Here is a 17,422-nt window from a genome sequence, read left to right as displayed (position 1 = left end):
TACTCATTTACCTATGCAATTACTTGATTAATTGCTCTCTCTTCTATTACAGTGTAAGCTTTATTAGGGAGCCTGTTGTTGCCAGTGTATCACAACATGCCTGGCTTCTTGTAGAAATGAAATCTTAGTGAAGTGGATACAAGTATTGAGACAGAATTGGCTTAGTATTATTTTAATTATTTTTCATTCTAGTGAATTTCCACATTTATAGTAGTCCTAAAACATACTGTTTTCATACTGGGTAAAGTAGTTGGATGTTAATGGACTATTATAAACAAATTATTGCAAGAAAAAATATCATTTTACTTGAGCTCGGAAAATCAAACGTATTTACGGCTGGCCACTGGTGACAACATGTGAGTCGTGTTCTGCAGTGGTAATTAAAAGCAGTGTTTTGTACAAAGTGTCAACTATGTCCCGTTGTTGTTTTTAATAGCTTAAAGATCGTCTTTGTTAGCACACTAACTCTTAAGGGAAATTTTTGCTGCCTTTACTGAAATGAAATGGATTTCACTGTGAACATAACTGTTAGTCTTCTCTATACAAAGACTTATTGCTTAAGAGTGAGTGGTTATGAAAACATACAAGATCTGACTCCTAAATAATAGTTTAACCACAGACAGAAAGAATGATAGAAAAAGAGCCACCGTCAAACACACAAACAAAAGGAAAGACTTAAAAAACAAAACCAAACAAGCACCCACCAACAAGAGTTTAGCCCATTAGTACAACCCTCTACTGTGGAGGAGCTGTGGCTTACCCAGTCTGTTCTGATAGACTGTTTTGATCTATGTTTTACATTTCTGCTTGCTATGCTAAGAGGAAATTATTCTTTTCCACTTAATGCATTTTAGGATAGAATGACTGTGTGCTCCATCCATTCCTTCTCTGCAGATAAAGAAATGGAAGAGAAGGAAACATGGAGATGTTTGGCCTCTGCTCTTGGATTTGCTGATCAGTGTGAATGGTCTTCTTTAGAAATTTGTTTTTGTTTAATTATTTATTCATTTATTTCATTTATTAATTGCCTCAAGTAAAAGGCAACGCTCAGTAGGATTATTACTTCCTGTGAGTTCATCCCACAGTTCTGGGTTATTTGTCAGAGTCTTATGCATTAGAAACAAAGCACTAATGCCCTCTTTCCTGTTGTCATTTCCAAGATCATTTCTAAGGTATGCATTCCTAAAATGCAATTAAAATGAAAACTACTGACCACAGGACATACACATTCTTCCACAGCGAAGGCTAAAGTGCCCTTTCATTTTATTTCCATTGTTAACTTTACTAGTCCACTCAGTGTCACTCTCCCTCCACCTCACACAGCACTCAACCTCACACCGTTGGATCACCTGGAGGATCTTATTAAAGTCAGAGTCTGACTCAGTGAAGACACTCAATGCAAGCCTTCCCTTTAAGAAAAAAAAATCATACCTTGTTACACAGACTGGCCTTGAACTTGTTGCCACCTTCCTGCCTCACCACACTATGTGCTAGGATCACAGGTGGGAGCCATGAAGCCCTAGGAGAAGCTATGGAGGACTTTAAAAAGCAAAGCACCTTGAGAATTGCTCCTGCTGTTGGTAAGTCCACTACAGCCCTGATCTCATGTCTGTTTGGGCACTTTCTCTGCTTTCCTATAAATAGCAATTGTTTCTTATTGCCTTTGTCTTGCTTTTTTAAACAGAGTCAACATCCCCTCCCTCTTTTGTAAAGAAGTAGAGCCCACTCTCCACCCCCATTAAACCAATGCAACGATGTTATTAGTTAGTAATTAACCATGGGGCCTCACACTGTATTTCAGACTGGCTATTGAGTCTCTGTTCTCCTGTCTTGGCCTTCCATGTTGTTGAAATTACAGAGCCATTTTTCGTCTTCCACTGCACCACTGGACCCCGTTCTCATGGAGCCTCTTGGGCTTCTCAGGTTTTAGCCCTGGCAGTTCTTTTGCAGTACCCACACGACATCACCATGTTCTCTTCTCTGTCCACTAGCAAACAGTTTCTCAATCACAGTTCCAGCTTCCACCTCTCCGGTTGCCCCATTCAACATCTTTTCTTAGATGTCCCCAATCTACTTCAAACCTAAGAAGTATGAAGTCAGCTTTATAATTTCTTTCTGATAACGCATGGCATTGTTACTCAGCTCAAAACATAGTTGAGAAAACTATTAATTTAAACTCTTAATTGGTTTCCAATATTAGCATGCAAAGGGATAGGCTTAATGAAAGGTATGCATTACCATGCTCCGATTCTGCTGATTGCCCCCAGTTCCTTACCCTGCTCCGCTGGCTTCCTCCCTCAGGAGTCCCTCTTCTCATTTTTTGCCACATGTGTTCTCTTGACTTTTTAGTTTCTCTTCTCACCTCCAACCCAAGAGCTCCTTTTCCCACTCTCATGATCGCTTTCCTGGTTGGGTAACAATCAAAATCTACATCATATGTGAGAGAAAACATGAGGTGTTTGTCCTTCTGTGTCTACCGCCTTCAACACAGCAATCTCCAGTTCCACTCATTTACCTGCAAATGTCATGATTTCAGTTTGCTTTAGGGTCCCATAAAACGCCATTGTGTAGACGCACCATCCATCCATACGTTGATGAGCATCTAGTCTTGGCCCACTCCTCACCTGTTATGAATGAAGGGCCTTCGGATATGTGCACAGAAGTAGTATAGCTGGCCATCTTGCCGATCTGTTTTTAGTTTGCTGAGGACCTCCATTCAGAGTTCCACAGCGGCTGGACCAGTTCACACAACCACCCACAGTGATGAAGGGTTCCTCTTCCTCCACAGTCTCGGCACCATTTGTTGTTCTTAGCTTTCTGGATGTCCTTTTCCTTGCTGCCATGCATCCTCTCTTCTAATCTCTCTCAAATCTATAAAACGCACCCAACTTCATCTGCGTCTCCACCATGTCCAGCATCACCGCCCTGACTCCCAAAATGCACTGCTCTGCCTCTATTCTTTGGTGGTTAACAGCCAACTTCCCTCCTTTACTATCTCTGCCTTCTTCTCCCTCATCCCTATTGCTGTGCCATCGGACTTGCACCTGCACGGCTTCAGACTTCATCAACTTCCCAGCGACTCTCTCTTCATCCACTTTGCTCCCGAGTAACAGAATTGCCACCTCTTCCCACAGTGACTTTCCCGAGATAGCAGGAATAGTATCTTCCAAATTCAGGCTTTAAAAGTGTCCCATCGCCTACAGAATGAGACCCAACTTCTTTATTAAGGCTTGATGATTGGTTTCTTGGTTTTCTGAGTATCCATTACATTTTTTTTTCCTACCACCAGATCTACCGGACTACCAACAAAGGCTCAGCTCTCTGGTCATAGTCTTAGTACCTATCCTCCCATTTCTCAGCACCCCTATGCTTCTTTCCTACACATCTTCCTGAAGTCTGATGAAGAAAAAGATATTTTATTACCTTCTGTAGATACAGTAAATGTGGGAGGGAAAGGTATTATAAAACTCCTGGCCTTCAAGGCTCAACTCTGTAGGGCTTCTGTAGCTTTCCCCTTAGAGTGCTCTTCAGTCACAGTATTTATCAACCAGCTCAATGTAAAATCTTTGTCAAAACTTAGATGACTCAACTCTAGGAGGAGCTAAGCTCTTTGCCTAATAAATCTTGATGTCTGGGTACAAGGAATTTGCCCAGACATAATGTGGCCTCACACTCCCTTCCAGGCTGGAAAACAGGTACTAGTTGAACACCACCCCGCCTCCAGAACCTCTGGCTGGAAGAAATGTAGGGAGACACTACGTCCTGCGTCATCACGTGCTGCGAGGAGGGTGGGGCCCTCCTGGGAACCGTGAGGGGCGGGGCTGAGCAGGTGGGGCGGGGCTGGAGCCCGGGGCGGAGCTGCGCGGGGTCGCGACAGCGGAGGAGCGGGCTCGCGGCGGGCGGCAGCGCGTGTGTGCGGTCCCCTCGACGCTCGGTGCCCCACGCGTGTCCCGGAGAGGTTCAGCCCGGAGCGACCCGGAGGACGGACTGGTAGACTCTGGGGTGGCAGCCTTGCTGGGCTTTGAGCAGCGCGGGCTTATCGCCTGAGCAGGGAAGCCCTTGAGCACTACGGCTCCTCCTGACCCTCGGGACCGGGCGCGGCTGGCTTGCGGGTTTCTCCTCCGCGGCTAGCCCGGGCAGCCCCGCGTCCCCTCTGTCGCCCGCACCTGCGCGTCGCGGTCGGTCCCGCCCTCGGTGGCGGCGGCTCACCTGGGCGCAGCGCGGGCAGGGCGCCGCCTCCGGGACGCAGGTGGAGCGGGCAGGGCGCGGGCACCATGAGCAGCGGCGCCAACATCACCTATGCCAGCCGCAAGCGGCGCAAGCCGGTGCAGAAAACGTGAGTGACGGCGGGCAGGCGCGCTCTGCGGGTGCGGGAGGTCCCCACGCGTGCAGCCATCCGGGAGCAGGGGCTCAACCAATGCATTAAAAAATTCGTCCCTGCTTTCGGGCGCCTGCACCTTCGCAGCTCAGCGACCTTCCCTGGCCCTGATTCGTTGACAGCTCTGACCTACCTAGTGCCTCTCTGGCTTAGTTAGTTAAGCCTGCCTGGAAATCCTCCACTCTAGATCTCCACCGTGGTGAGCTTTAGGGGACAGCTCACTGAGGTGAGAAGTTGGCCAGAGCTAAACACGTGCCGTCTTGAAGGAGGGGTCCTGGCCTCTGAGGGAATTTCTTTCTGTTCTTAGCGTCTAGCTTTCTGTTTTGCTCTTTCCTTTACCTCTAGGCAGCGATTTTGCCGGGCTCAGAATAGGCGCAGAGTTGGTAGCAGGTTGGAGTGTGCCTTGGACAGGTGCTCGGGCGGCTTGGTGGCATTCATAGCCACTCTTTAGTGACACTTTCTTCCTCCTTTTGGAGTGCTTGTAGGGTATATAAAATTTTTTAAAAATTAAGGAGAGGAAAAAGAACTGGACTGACTTCTAAGTTATTTCTACTGTCTACCTGTAATTCATCTCCCCTTGCTTATAAAGTTTTGCCGATTCTAACAGTGATTACAGACTTTGGTCTTTGTTTCCATGGGCTATTTCTGTGAGATGGGAGATATTCATAAACATTTTTTTTCACAGAAAAGAGATCCGAGCATGAGACAGGGTTCCATTTAGGAGTTGGGTGTATTGATGCATTCATTCATAATTATCTTGGAGTTTCCACAACTCACCATTTCTTATTTTTTTAAATAAATTATTTTAGGAACACTTTCAGGTAATCAGTAGTGTGCATTTTGCTTGAAACCTGACAGCCATCACCAAGTGAACCAGAAAAATAAGATCTTAAGATTTATACACTGTTTACAACTAGTTACTAACTTAGAACTTGGGTTATTTGTGGATTTTAATTCCGTTAAGAATTTCAACTGTCATAGTTCTTCAAATCTTGACTTAAAAATTAATTTTAAGAGGAGATGCTTGTGTATAAATAGTCTGATCAGAATTTGGAAATTTTATGGTACACTTTAAAGGACGCAAATATCGTTGACTCAGCAGTTTTCCACCTCGGCAGTTCTTTGGACCCCGGCTTTCAGCGCCTTGTTATTTTGTAAAATGGTTTCTTTTTATTAAACCATGTTTGCTCAATTTGACTTTGTTCCTGATGGTTAAAGTTTCAGAGGCTTTTAAGTGCTTGTTCCCTGTTTTTGTTAATAGTAATACTAACTTAGCCTGAGATGAAAAAAACTCAGATGTTATGTACAAGGGCGTAAAGTCTGAAGCTCCCCGTGAGTTTTTTAAATAACTGATTTTCTCTGTGTTTCTTAAGGATGTAAACTGCTTTTCATACAAAGGTAACCATCTCAGAGGTTGCTCTTTATAACGTTGGATATCTTTAGTTTCCAGTCAATATAAAGAGCTTCCTTTTTAACACTGCAACACTTCCCCTTAGATTAAGATACCTTTAACTGTATTGCCACTATTTGTGTTTGATAATTTCTCACAACTGAACTGTTGTCCCCACTAACTTATATTTTATTTTACATGGTTCTTGACTTCTGTACTGAGCCCCTTTAATCAACTCTAACCCTTCATAGGCCTTAAAGGTCACCACTTGCTTTGTCGAAGACTTTTAGTGCTAGCACTTAGATCCTCTAGTGAAAGTACTTACATTTTTCCCTCCGAGTAGAAAATAGTGAACTTTATAATGCACATAATCAAAGTTCATCCTTAACAATTAGATCATTGAGCTTTAATATGTCTTTAAGTTAAACTACTTCTATGCAGTGAGGCCCCCAAATACCTCAATTTTAGGAAAAACACAAAGATGTGTTGACCGTGCTTTCTAATTAACTCGAACCCTTCAAGGGAGAGCTGTTTTATAAGGAGCATGTGCACTGTAATTCTACAGTGTTAAATAATGTCATATTTAGACAGTTCCATGAAAATTTGGAGTAAAGTAGGTGACATGATTTCAACTTGAAGCTTGTTCATTCTTCAAATGAGGATCTAGATACAAAATAAGCTCCCTCTGGTGGCTGGTCTCACCATGACAGTTATCGGGAGCAGGAAGTGAGTTTGAAATGTGTTCAATTTCATCCCCGTACAGTGTTTCATATGCACTGCCCTGTGAACAACTGTTTCCTTCTTCAGTGCAGTGAAAGTTAGGAGATTAAGAGATCCAAAGCAGTCTTGCACCCAGTCCATATCCTCATCTTCAAGGGCAGCATTTCAAAGACCAACCCGGGGACAGAATCTTCTTCGATGTTTCTTAGCTAGTGGTCCCACACTTCGTGTCTGCTTTCAGTTAAATTCCGTTCTTGCTTATTCCCTTCGGAGAGGAAAATGCTGTGTGGGATCGTTTAGCTGTTCTGTGTCATGAAGATGGCGGAATGAGGCTCAAACGATGGAATGATCTACTCCAGTGATTAAAACTTTAAATGCGTCTTTGAAGCTTTACTAAGACAGAAAAGGTCCTACTGCTGTTGTAGTTTAGGATCATCAGCAAATAATAGATGGTCAATAAATACACCCTGCAGTTGTGATGGCATTCAAGCCAGCCAGGGCAAGGTGCCAGCTTTCAAAGGTCCCATGATCTGCTGCTAAGGTACACACGGATAGCAACCTTTACCGTACTAGTGTTCTGGAATGCTTAAGTAGTGTAGAAGCCCTTCATTCTATTAAAACATCGTGTGACCCTCACCTGTATGATAAAACTTACCAAAAGTTTTGTTACAGCATACAATACTATGTCTTCACAGAGATAGTGCAGGTGCCCTTTTCTGGAGAGCTCCTAGAATTGAAAGACTTTGCAGATACGTAATATTTCTCATGTTCTCTCAAATAGCGTTATTGGGAGGGCGTCTATGCGGAGGCTGTGCATGTGCCTCACACTAACCTATGAATAGTTCTGAACACAAGGGCTCGCATCAAACTGAACGGAAGAAGCAACAGATCCAAACTAAATGATGAGGCCTACCTTTCTGCCTGCTCTTAGTCAGATCTCGTTATCATTGTTTGTCTGTCTGTGTTAAAATTCTTTTTTTCCCATGCAATATATTTTGATCATATTCTTCCCCCTTCTTCAGCTCATTCCCCACTTCCCTACCCTCACCATTTCCTGTTCTTTCTCTCTTCCTTTCCTGGTCAAGGTTTCCTTTTCTTTCTTTTGGTTTTTGTTTTTTTTCTTTATTTTTTAAAGACTAGCAGGACCGTCTCCTCCACTGTTGCCCTTACAACTGAAGTAGAAAAGCAGAAGGTCAAGTAAACCAGAAGGTGGCTGGAGACTCACGTGGAGGCCTGTTCTTAAATTACTGGTAGTTACGTGTTGCAGGCATGAGTCGGCACATACGGACTCTGCACAACCTTATTTTCCCAGCCACTGAATAGTACAGTCTCCTTCCTGTGTTTAGTGAACACCATTATTTAGACGTGAACATTGTGCAAATCTTAAACTGTACTTTTTCTACTTTTAAACTCTCTAAAAGCTATTTATTTGGCTTAGCAATGTCATATAGCAAACATTGCCCCTTTTCCCCAATATGTTCTGATAAGGAGCATTGAACCCAGGGTTTTTCCATACACAGTTTAATTTCATTTTCATAGTAGTACTATGGAAATAATGTTATCATTTCTGTCTTATGCCACCGGAACCTAAGGTTTGCATTCAAAGTCGGTTCAGGTAGTAAGGAGAAAACCGGACTTCGGTTATTGAATCTCTAGCTGTTGGCTCCAAAAACCTAATGTTCTTAGCACCTGTGCAGGACTGTCTAGATGAGCGGGTTAACCAGTGTGCATGATGGCCCCTGTCCTGGCCGTTGTCAGTTGTCCACTGCACCTTTTTAATAGCACTGAGGGAGAGACAGTTGATGGCCATTTCAGGACTGAGTCCGATCCTGCTCACCTCTTGCTTTATCCCTGTCTTTTCCTTAGAGTCCCCCGCCTCCCATTTCCCTGCACTGCTGCACGCGTCTCCCTGTGAAACACTGAATAGCTGTGTGTCGTTCTGTAGTGTAACTTCGGTATTTTCCTTTAGAGGGCACATTCTGTCACTTCTAACAGTTTCAGTAGCCTAACTGGTGTTTCCGAGGACACCCTGGATATTTGTAACCTCTAAAATAAATGTGCTATTTCCATAGGACAGACCTGTTGAGGTGGAATTTGGGGAGACAAGGGTTTATCTACTTCTAAGGAAGAGCCAAGCGTTACACTCAGACATAGTGTCAGACTAGATGACAAAACGTTGTGAATCACATCCGCGTGCTTTGTCCAAGGGACATTGTCTGTATTCATGTGTTTCACTTAAAAATAGTATGAGTTTGGCGAGCAAGCGATGGAGGTGGTTGAGCTTGTAGGTTGGGACTGTGCTTGTGTGCAGTAGTAGAATTTTATGCTTCCCAGATTGACTGACTTTGTCTAGTGTTTTTCAGTTTCTTTGTTCTTTCTCTTGTTCTGAACCAAGTTCCCCTAAAATGTGTACACCTTTTAAAGTCAGTAACATGCACACGGCGCCATCTTGTACTCAGTGTGCTGGGCATTGTCCTTGGTGCCTTCCGTAAGGACAGCCGCTGTCCATCTCTCCTGAGTTTGCTTCACCTCTTCCCATCCTCAGAGTTTTGGATTAAATGGGCTTTCAGCCTTTCATTGCTTTGGACTGTGTCAAATTCTCTGTTGCTGAGCTAAGTAATGCTTTGTGATGACATTTCTCCTCCCACTCATATACATTGGCAGTTCATATCATTTTCCGTGGTCAAAGTCTTTTTCCATGTGGGCACAATGTCTTATGTGGTCCTTTTTTGTCTTTGTTTCTGAAGGAGAGTGGTAGCTGCAGGGACTGTCGTATTCTGTCATTATGAATCCAGAGTGCCTTGCTTATGTTTATCACCTGATTTAGTGACCTGCATCTCTAGAAACTCTTAGACTTCACTGCTAAACCACCCATGTCACTGAGCAATGCATTAGATGTGTTCGCCTCACAGTAGGATATGTTTGCTCCTGGTAAAAGAATCAGAATTGCTGCATTTGTCTTTGCAGGGACCAGAGCTTCCTGCATAGTATTTGAGGTTTACTAAACTACCAGTCGATCGTCACTTAACATTTTTTTGGTCTTATCTTGGTAATTGTGGTAAATTGGATCCGTTATGTGGACTCAAAGAGTAATACGAGAAAGGAATATGCATAGGCTTAAGAAGTAGGAAGAGAAAACATTCATCCTAATCTTTTCAGGATCATCGCAGAATCAAACCTTCTAGGACATATCTAATATTCCTGGCTTTTTTAGTATGTGTTTATCGTGTGAGCACCTGCTGTTTACACATAAATCTCCCCTTAACTAAAGCCAACAGGAAAGTAAAGAATCTGTCCCAGCTAGAGAGCAGCAACAGGACACTGGGAAGAGACTCTGACTCAGTGGGGCTTCCAGGTAGAAGTCTCAGAAGGTTCTGCTTTTTGTTTCATATAGGGAAAAAAAACATCATTAGCATAGCAATGAAATTCATCTTTATGTCATATATCACCCTTATCATTTAAATGAAGCACATAATTTATGATGATTAACATTTGAAATTCTTATTCAGAGACCAAAGCCCTTATACTAAAGTGAGGGGAACAAAATGAAGAGCACATGGGGTGAGAAGTTGTGTGTGTTCTGTGTTCTCTTCGTCTTGAAATTAGTCCTCTACTGTGTGTGTGTGTGTGTGTGTGTGTGTGTGTGTGTGTGTGTGTGTGGTGTGGTGTGGTATGTGCGTGTGGTGTGTGTGTGTGTGTGTGTGGTGTGGTATGTTCGTGGTGTGCGTGTGTGTGTGTGTGTGTGCGCGTGCTGTGTGTGTATGTGGTGTGGTGTGTGTGTGGTGTGAGGTGTGTGTGTGTGTTGTGTGTGTGTGTCTGTGTGTGGTGTGTGGTATGTATGTGTGTGTGTGGTGTGTGTGTGTGTGTGTGTATGTGGAGTGTAAGTGAGCATGTGTACTACACATGTATACAAATGCATGTGAAGGCCAGAGTCAGGTATCTTCACTTGCTTTCCATTTAAAACAAAGTAATGATTTTATTCTTTGATAATTTGATACAGTGTATTTTGATCATACTTACCCCTTCCCCAATTCCCTCCAGATCCTCCCCACCTCTACCCACCCTCATCTCTCCCCCTCTATGTATGTACATATATATATATATGTATATGTATATATTTATTCAATTTTAATATTTGTTCTTTACATGCCAACCATAGTTTCATCTATCTCCACTCCTCCAAGCTCCTCCCCACACCCTTCTTTCCTAGACCCACTCTTCCATTTCTCTTCCAAGAAAATAAGAAAAAGCAGGTCTCCCAAGGATATCAACCCAATATGGCATAAGAAATTGCAATAAGACTAGGCACAAACCCTCACTCCTATCAAGGCTGAACAAGACAACCCAGTAGGAGGAAAAGGATCTCAAATGCAGACAAAAGACTCAGAGACACCCTCATTCACTATTAGGAGTCCCACAAGAACAGCAAGCTACACAACCATAAAGTATATGCAAAGGTCCCAGCTCAGACCCATCTAGGGCACATGCTTGTTGCTTCAGTCTCTGTGAGCCCCTGCGAGTCCTTCATTGATTCCATGGTTAGTGTTCTCATGGTGTCTTTGACCCGTTGGCTTCTACAATCCTCCCGGTTTTCTTCAGAGTTCCCCTGGCCTCACCTAGTGTTTGGCTCGTCTAGCTTTTTTGGCCAAGACTCCTGAGTGCGTGTCACTCCACTGTAGAAAACTTGATTTTCTTTCTCCCAGCAGCTATCAAGTACAATAGCTTCTTAGCTAGAGGTTAGATTTCACGTTGACCTCCTCTCCTCCCTTGCTAGGGCTTTGTCTGGCTTGACCTTTCCTAGGACTTGTGCACATTGTCACAGTCTCTGTGGGATGTTAGTCCCCTGCCCTGTTATGCCTGAAGTCATCCACTGTCTTTGGCTCTTAGGATATGTCCCTTCTTTCACATAGATCCCTGAGCCATGAGGGGAAGGATGTGTTATAAACATCCCAACCAGGGTTGAACACACTTCTTATTCTCCGTCTTTTTGCTGTATGTTTGCCAGTCGCGGGTGTGTCTGTTAATGGCTATCTCCTACAGAAAGAAGCTTCTGTGGTGAGAGTTGAGCAATGCACTTATCTGTGGGTGTAGCAATAAGTCATTAGGAGTCATTTTATTACTATGTCCATTTAAGAGTATAATAGTAACAGGTTTTCCCCTAGGGTCCTATCTAGCCACAGGTTCTTGGGCTCATTCATGGTGTCAGGTCCAGGCTCCATCTCATAGAGCAGGTCTGAAATCCAATCAAAGAGAGAATATCAGTGGTTCTGTATTGAGGTCATAAAAGTACCTGTAATAACAGCATAGTTAATCTTACTTAGTCTGCGTGAGAAGACTAAGTAAAATCTTTAGGGAGAATCAAGGAAGTAGAAATTTGAGAATCTGTGATTACCAATATGTAAATGATTAACTAGGCAAGTGACTAGACATCATACTTTCTAAATCCAAACGCATGTTTTCCAGTAGTTTTTCTAGGTGAAATTTGCCTAAAAATGATTTTTTTACTTAAAGGCTTTTTCGGTATGAAAATGCTTCAATTGTACAACTCAGCAGTTTTAGTATATTTTTGCATGAATGTTACAGATTTCTTTGTATTTTTGGTGGTATTATTATCTGACACTTATTTCATAATTGTGCTAGTGAGAAAAGCTGGCTCGCAGTGTAGTGGAGGGGTTTATTGGGAAACTCTTCGTGTTTCGTGGGTAGAGCAACCCTTGAGCAGATGTTTTAATGTAATAGATACTTTTGCTCTGTGTTTTCTAAAGGCTTTTCTTTGTGTTTCAGAGTAAAGCCCGTCCCTGCTGAAGGAATTAAGTCGAACCCTTCTAAACGACACAGAGACCGGCTGAACACAGAGTTAGACCGCCTGGCTAGCCTGCTGCCCTTCCCACAAGATGTTATTAGTAAGCTGGACAAACTCTCCGTTCTAAGGCTCAGCGTCAGCTACCTGAGGGCCAAGAGCTTCTTTGATGGTATGTCGGCACGGTTGACTTTTATAGCAGTAACTCACAGTATGCTAATGTCAAATATGGTCCTTAATATTGGTGACAATAAAAAACTGTCCATGAGCGCAAACGTCTTTCTTGTCTTAGAAAATAATGGAGTGACAAAGCTAAATGTATAACTGTTATTAACTCTCTCTCCTGTCTCATTCACCAGACAAATAGAGCCATTTGGATGATACATAGTAACATTCTTTATAAGTCATGTGTTTAAAAGTTATACTCAGGTTTCATTTTTAAAAAGAAATCATAAAGTACTGTGATTGGGGGTGGGGCTGGCTCAGTGGACAAGAGAGGATTTGGTGTGTAAACATGAAGAGCTGAGTTCATATCTCCAGTGCCCACTTAACGCGTTGCCTGGCTTGACTCTAACGGTAGCACTGTGGGAAATAGAGACAGGGCTCTGGGCCTGCTGGCTGCCAGCTTTGTGGGTTCAGTGGGAATGAGGCAGGATGATAGGGATGGACACACAAAACCTTACTCTGTCTCTCTCTGACACACACACACACACACACACACACACACACTTCTCTGACATACATATATACTGTCCTTCTCCCTCTTCTTCCCCTTCTCTGTCTCTTTCTCACATACACATACATACACTTCCTCTCCCTCTGTCACGCACGCACATACACATACACCTGCTCTTTCTTTGACATTCCTCCCGCCCCCCTGTGCTCTTACCGTCTCTCCCTCCTCTCCCCTGTCTCCTGTCTCCTCTCCCCTCTCTCTCTGACACACACGAATTAACACCCGCCCGCCCACGCTGCCTCATAGGAGTAGTAATGTATTGTTCCTGTACTTTCTGTATGGAATTCATGGAGTCTTTCAAAGTTATACGGACTGCTACAGCTTTATGTTAATGTATGTTAGCATCAAGGAAATGTGGTTAAAATGGTTTATGATCAGAAAGAACACTTGAATATGGTTGGACAGTGTTGGATTTCATTCTGCACAGTGCCACCGTGTGACTTTAGTCGTGCCGGGGAGCACCCTGTGCTTCAGCTGTGAACGCACTGAGGGTGGCTGTGGGGCTGTGTGGCCGAGTGCTGCTTATTACATATGAATTTCCAGCATCGATCACTACGGAATCTCTAAAACGGAGTTCCTATTTGAAATTACTGTTCTGACATATTTTGTCATACAAAATAACTCCTTAATTATCTCTTACATGAGTTCTGGGGATTTGAACTAAAGACATCCTCCTTAAATAACAAGGAATCTTCCTCGCTAAGCCATTTCCCAAGTGCCTTATTTTTTTTTCTTTTTAAGTCCATAAATCAAAAGTTAATTATTAAGGATCGTATTCCTTCACAAATTGTAGCAAATGGATTAATGCCAAGATCTCAAACTGCTGTGCACCTAGGCATCATGGTGAGATGCAGAAGTTCCCCCTTCTGCAGACTCAGATGATGCTAATGGTAGCATCCGAGTCACCAGGCAGCCCCTGCTCATCTCTGTGTCTTAGAGGACTGTGTAGAAAGTCATTCCTCTTGGATTTATGTTTGTATGAGTTGATGTGTTTGAGTTGAGCATGGTTGTATATTTTCTTGCCACGTGTAATTTTTAACAATAGCATTCTGTCAGGGCACACAGACACCTAGAACCGTGATTTCATGTGGTGTGCAGTGTACATGAAATCTCACAGCAGTGATTTAATTTAGTTCGTAGTGTGCACTGACTCCTAAAGCCGTCATTCCGTGTGGTTTAGGATGTACACTGAGTTCTACAGTAGTAATTCCGTGTGGTGTATGCTGTACAGTCTGACAACAGTAGTGATCCCATGTGGTCTGTAATGTAGAGTCCTACAGCAGTGAGATCATGCACAGTGTCATAGAAGACACTTAAGTTCTTACCTTTCGGTTCCATAATACTGAGCTCTTCTCTGTGCATCTCTGAAACACCGCTGCTGTGTCTATGTGTCTTGCTATAGCCTTCTCCTGGGAACGCTGTCGCTGAGCCCAGGTTTCTTGATTTCTTTTATTGTTTCTAACTCTATCTCCGTCCCTCCCATTTCTGCAAAGTCAAGTGCTGGGACGAAAGGCCTGCACCACCACCCATAGTCACCACACAAGCAGCTTCAGCACTAATGGGGGCTTGTTAGAGATCCTGGCCCTGCAGCATCATTCACTGTCATGGACACCTGTGAGCCACTACCTGTGAACTGTAACCTTGAACTTGTGCCAGCTTCGGAACCTGAACCTCAGTGTATGCTCACAGGCTGTGCTCCCTGCTGCACCAGATCCACTTCTCTCTTCCCTGACACAGGAGTTGTTTCTACCCCTAGAGAATTTCATATACAGGGCCAGGGGGCTCAGGCTCAACTCCGGGAGAGGTTTATTGACTTGAGTCATCGAATGTTTTCAATTTCTTGTGCCTTTATGATGAAGAGTGTTGATGTATTTGTACATATGAAAAATAGAGTTTATGATGTGTGAGAAAGTACATACCTTGTCCCCTGTTGAGAGGCAGGAGGATAGCACCGAAGGTGCTTAAGAATAACCACTTTGCCATACAAATGCTGCATAACTGCTATCTTTAAAACAGATGCATGTATGTATGTTCACACACATGTATGATCAGATAGGTGTCTTGTTTCCCCCGAGTCAGCCTCATTAGTGCTGAGTCTTACAGGCATGTTAAAATTATTTCTTAGCCAGCCCTTCATTAATTAGTTGGATTTTTTTATTCAGGTTTATTACCTATCTGTATTATTCCTCATCAATTTATCATGCTTAATTTTAGACTGCTTTAATGGTTTTGCACTTCAGTGTGCCTAAAACGTAGCTGTAAATTTTGTTGAGATATGCCTTCTAGAGCAGGCCTTAATCTCTGTTTATTCAGCCACTTTTCTGCAAAACCAAGGAATCAGTATTTGAGCAAGTGGGTTATAAGTATGTGACAGAGTTTTAGTTTGGTCTTCATTGTCCCCAGAGCAAGTTTATAAAAGTTGTTTTCTTTGCTCTTTAAAGGAAAAATCCAAATATACAAAGTTTTAAGGAAGGTTATAAGTGTATATGTGTGTGTGTGTGTGTGTGTGTGTGTATGTATATATGTATGTATGTATGTATGTATGTATGTATGTATGTATGAACATAGAGTTAGGTGGAAATTGTAGGGGATAAAAATCAGGAGACTAGAATGCCTCATGTCTTCGCTGGACCATCTATGGTCCCTGCAGTATATTAAAGTACCTAAAAGAAAAATTTGAGCATAGTATCTTTATGAACAGAACGATGGTGTGCAACCCAGGTGATGTGGCGGCCCCACCAGTCCTGAGGTGCCTATCCACAGTTAGTCTCACCGTCCCTCTATTAGGCGAACAGTGTAGTGAAGCGAAGGGAAACTCAAAATGAATAACAGGATGCAAACAGGGGGTGTGTGAATTCCTGCGGAAAGAACAATATAAACGAGTAATCATACAATCTTGCTAGAAAGGAAACTCAAGTTTTACTATAACAATAGATATTTTTCCAAGAAAATACATCTATTTATTGCAAGTTCAAATAATACGGCATGAATTGATCTTCTTGAGCTGGAAGCCATGACTGAACTGTCTAAAAAGCAGCAGTCGGTACAACAATAATATTTATACTTTTCTAACTAATTGAGACATCCCAGAGTTTAAGTACTTAATACCGCTTTGTCCTGTTTTAGGCAGTGTGAAGTTTGAAGCAGTCTATTCGGAACTATTATCTATTATGTCTGATGCAGAAAGTATTCAAGAGGTTCAATAACTATGATCAGTAGGACTTTATGTTTAGATACATGTGGCTGCATCCAGGTCTTGGAATTGGCTTATGTTAACAGAAAGGCAGCTTCTCCTGTATCATGTCTGCTGCACAGTGGTCAAAGAGGACATACTACCTACCTCACATGGGATAAAAAGATAAACCACATGATTTTAGTTAGTTAGTTAGTTAGTTAGTTGTTAGTTAGTTGTTAGTGAGTTAGTGAGTTAGTTTTTTCAAGATATGGTTTCTCTTCATATCCCTTCTGTCCTAGAAATTGTTCTGTACACCAGACTAGACTTGAACTCAGAGATCTATCTGCCTCTGCCTCTGCCCCTGCCTCTGCCCCTGCCTCTGTTTCTGCCTCTGCCTCTAACTCTGCCTCTGCCTCTGCCCCTGCCTCTGTTTCTGCCCCTGCCTCTGCCTCTGCCCCTGCCCCTGCTCCTACCCCTGCCCCTGCCCCTACCCCTGCCCCTGCCCCTACCCCTGCCCCTGCCTCTCTGCCTCTCTGCCTCTCTGCCTCTCTGCCTCTCTGCCTCTCTGCCTCTCTGTCTCTCTGCCTCTGCCTCTGCCCCTGCCCCTGCCCCTGCCCCTGCCTCTCTGCCTCTCTGCCTCTCTGCCCCTGCCCCTGCCTCGGCCCCCTCCCCCCTCCCCCTGCCCCTGCCCCCTGCCCCCTGCCCCTGCCCCTGCCTGAGTGCTGGTATTAAAGGCATGCACCACGCCCAGCTAACAATTTATTCTTAAGAAGTATAATTTTGACATTTTTAATGTAGTTTTTTCTTGATACCTATTGAAAATTTCAGGATGCAAGTAGTTTGTTCAAATTGCTCTGCATTTGGACATTGTCTTGGTTAGGGTTACTGTCTGTGTGATGAAACACCATGTCCAAGGCCAACATATAAAAGAAAGCATTTAACTGGGGGATTGCTTAGTTTCATGATCATTACGGTGGAGACGACCAAAGAAGGCAGTAGCAGAGAGCTCACATCTGATCCACAAGTTGTGGTCAAAGGGAGAGCAAATCTGGACCTGCTGTGGGCTTTGGAAACATCCAGGCCCTACTCAAACAAGGGCACACCTCTTAGTCTTTCTCAAACAGCTCTACTAACAGGGGACTGAGCACTCGAATATATGAGCCTATGGGGGCCGTTCTCATTCAAACCATATCGTTCCACGACCTGGCCGCCATAGGCTTGTA

At 43.4% G+C, this 17,422-nt stretch overlaps 1 protein-coding gene across 5 annotated transcripts in view; it reads left to right on the top strand.

Moving 5' to 3' along the window:
• The first annotated feature begins 4,246 nt into the window (after positions 1 to 4,246).
• Ahr (aryl hydrocarbon receptor) overlaps positions 4,247 to 17,422 on the top strand; it is a 37,479-nt gene continuing 24,303 nt past the window's right edge. For all 5 annotated transcript variants that reach the window (NR_131776.1, NR_131775.1, NM_001308255.1 and 2 more), the window contains exons 1-2: positions 4,247 to 4,336; positions 12,273 to 12,460. Coding sequence is in view for 3 of the 5 variants with exons in the window: in NM_001308255.1 (NP_001295184.1) it covers positions 4,275 to 4,336; positions 12,273 to 12,460 (250 nt within the window). In the remaining 2 variants the exon portion in view is untranslated. The remainder of the gene's footprint in view (positions 4,337 to 12,272; positions 12,461 to 17,422) is intronic.

This window comes from Rattus norvegicus, chromosome 6 (assembly GCF_036323735.1).
Source record: "Rattus norvegicus strain BN/NHsdMcwi chromosome 6, GRCr8, whole genome shotgun sequence".
NCBI lineage: Eukaryota > Metazoa > Chordata > Mammalia > Rodentia > Muridae > Rattus > Rattus norvegicus.
This window is presented reverse-complemented; position numbering and strand designations above follow the sequence as displayed.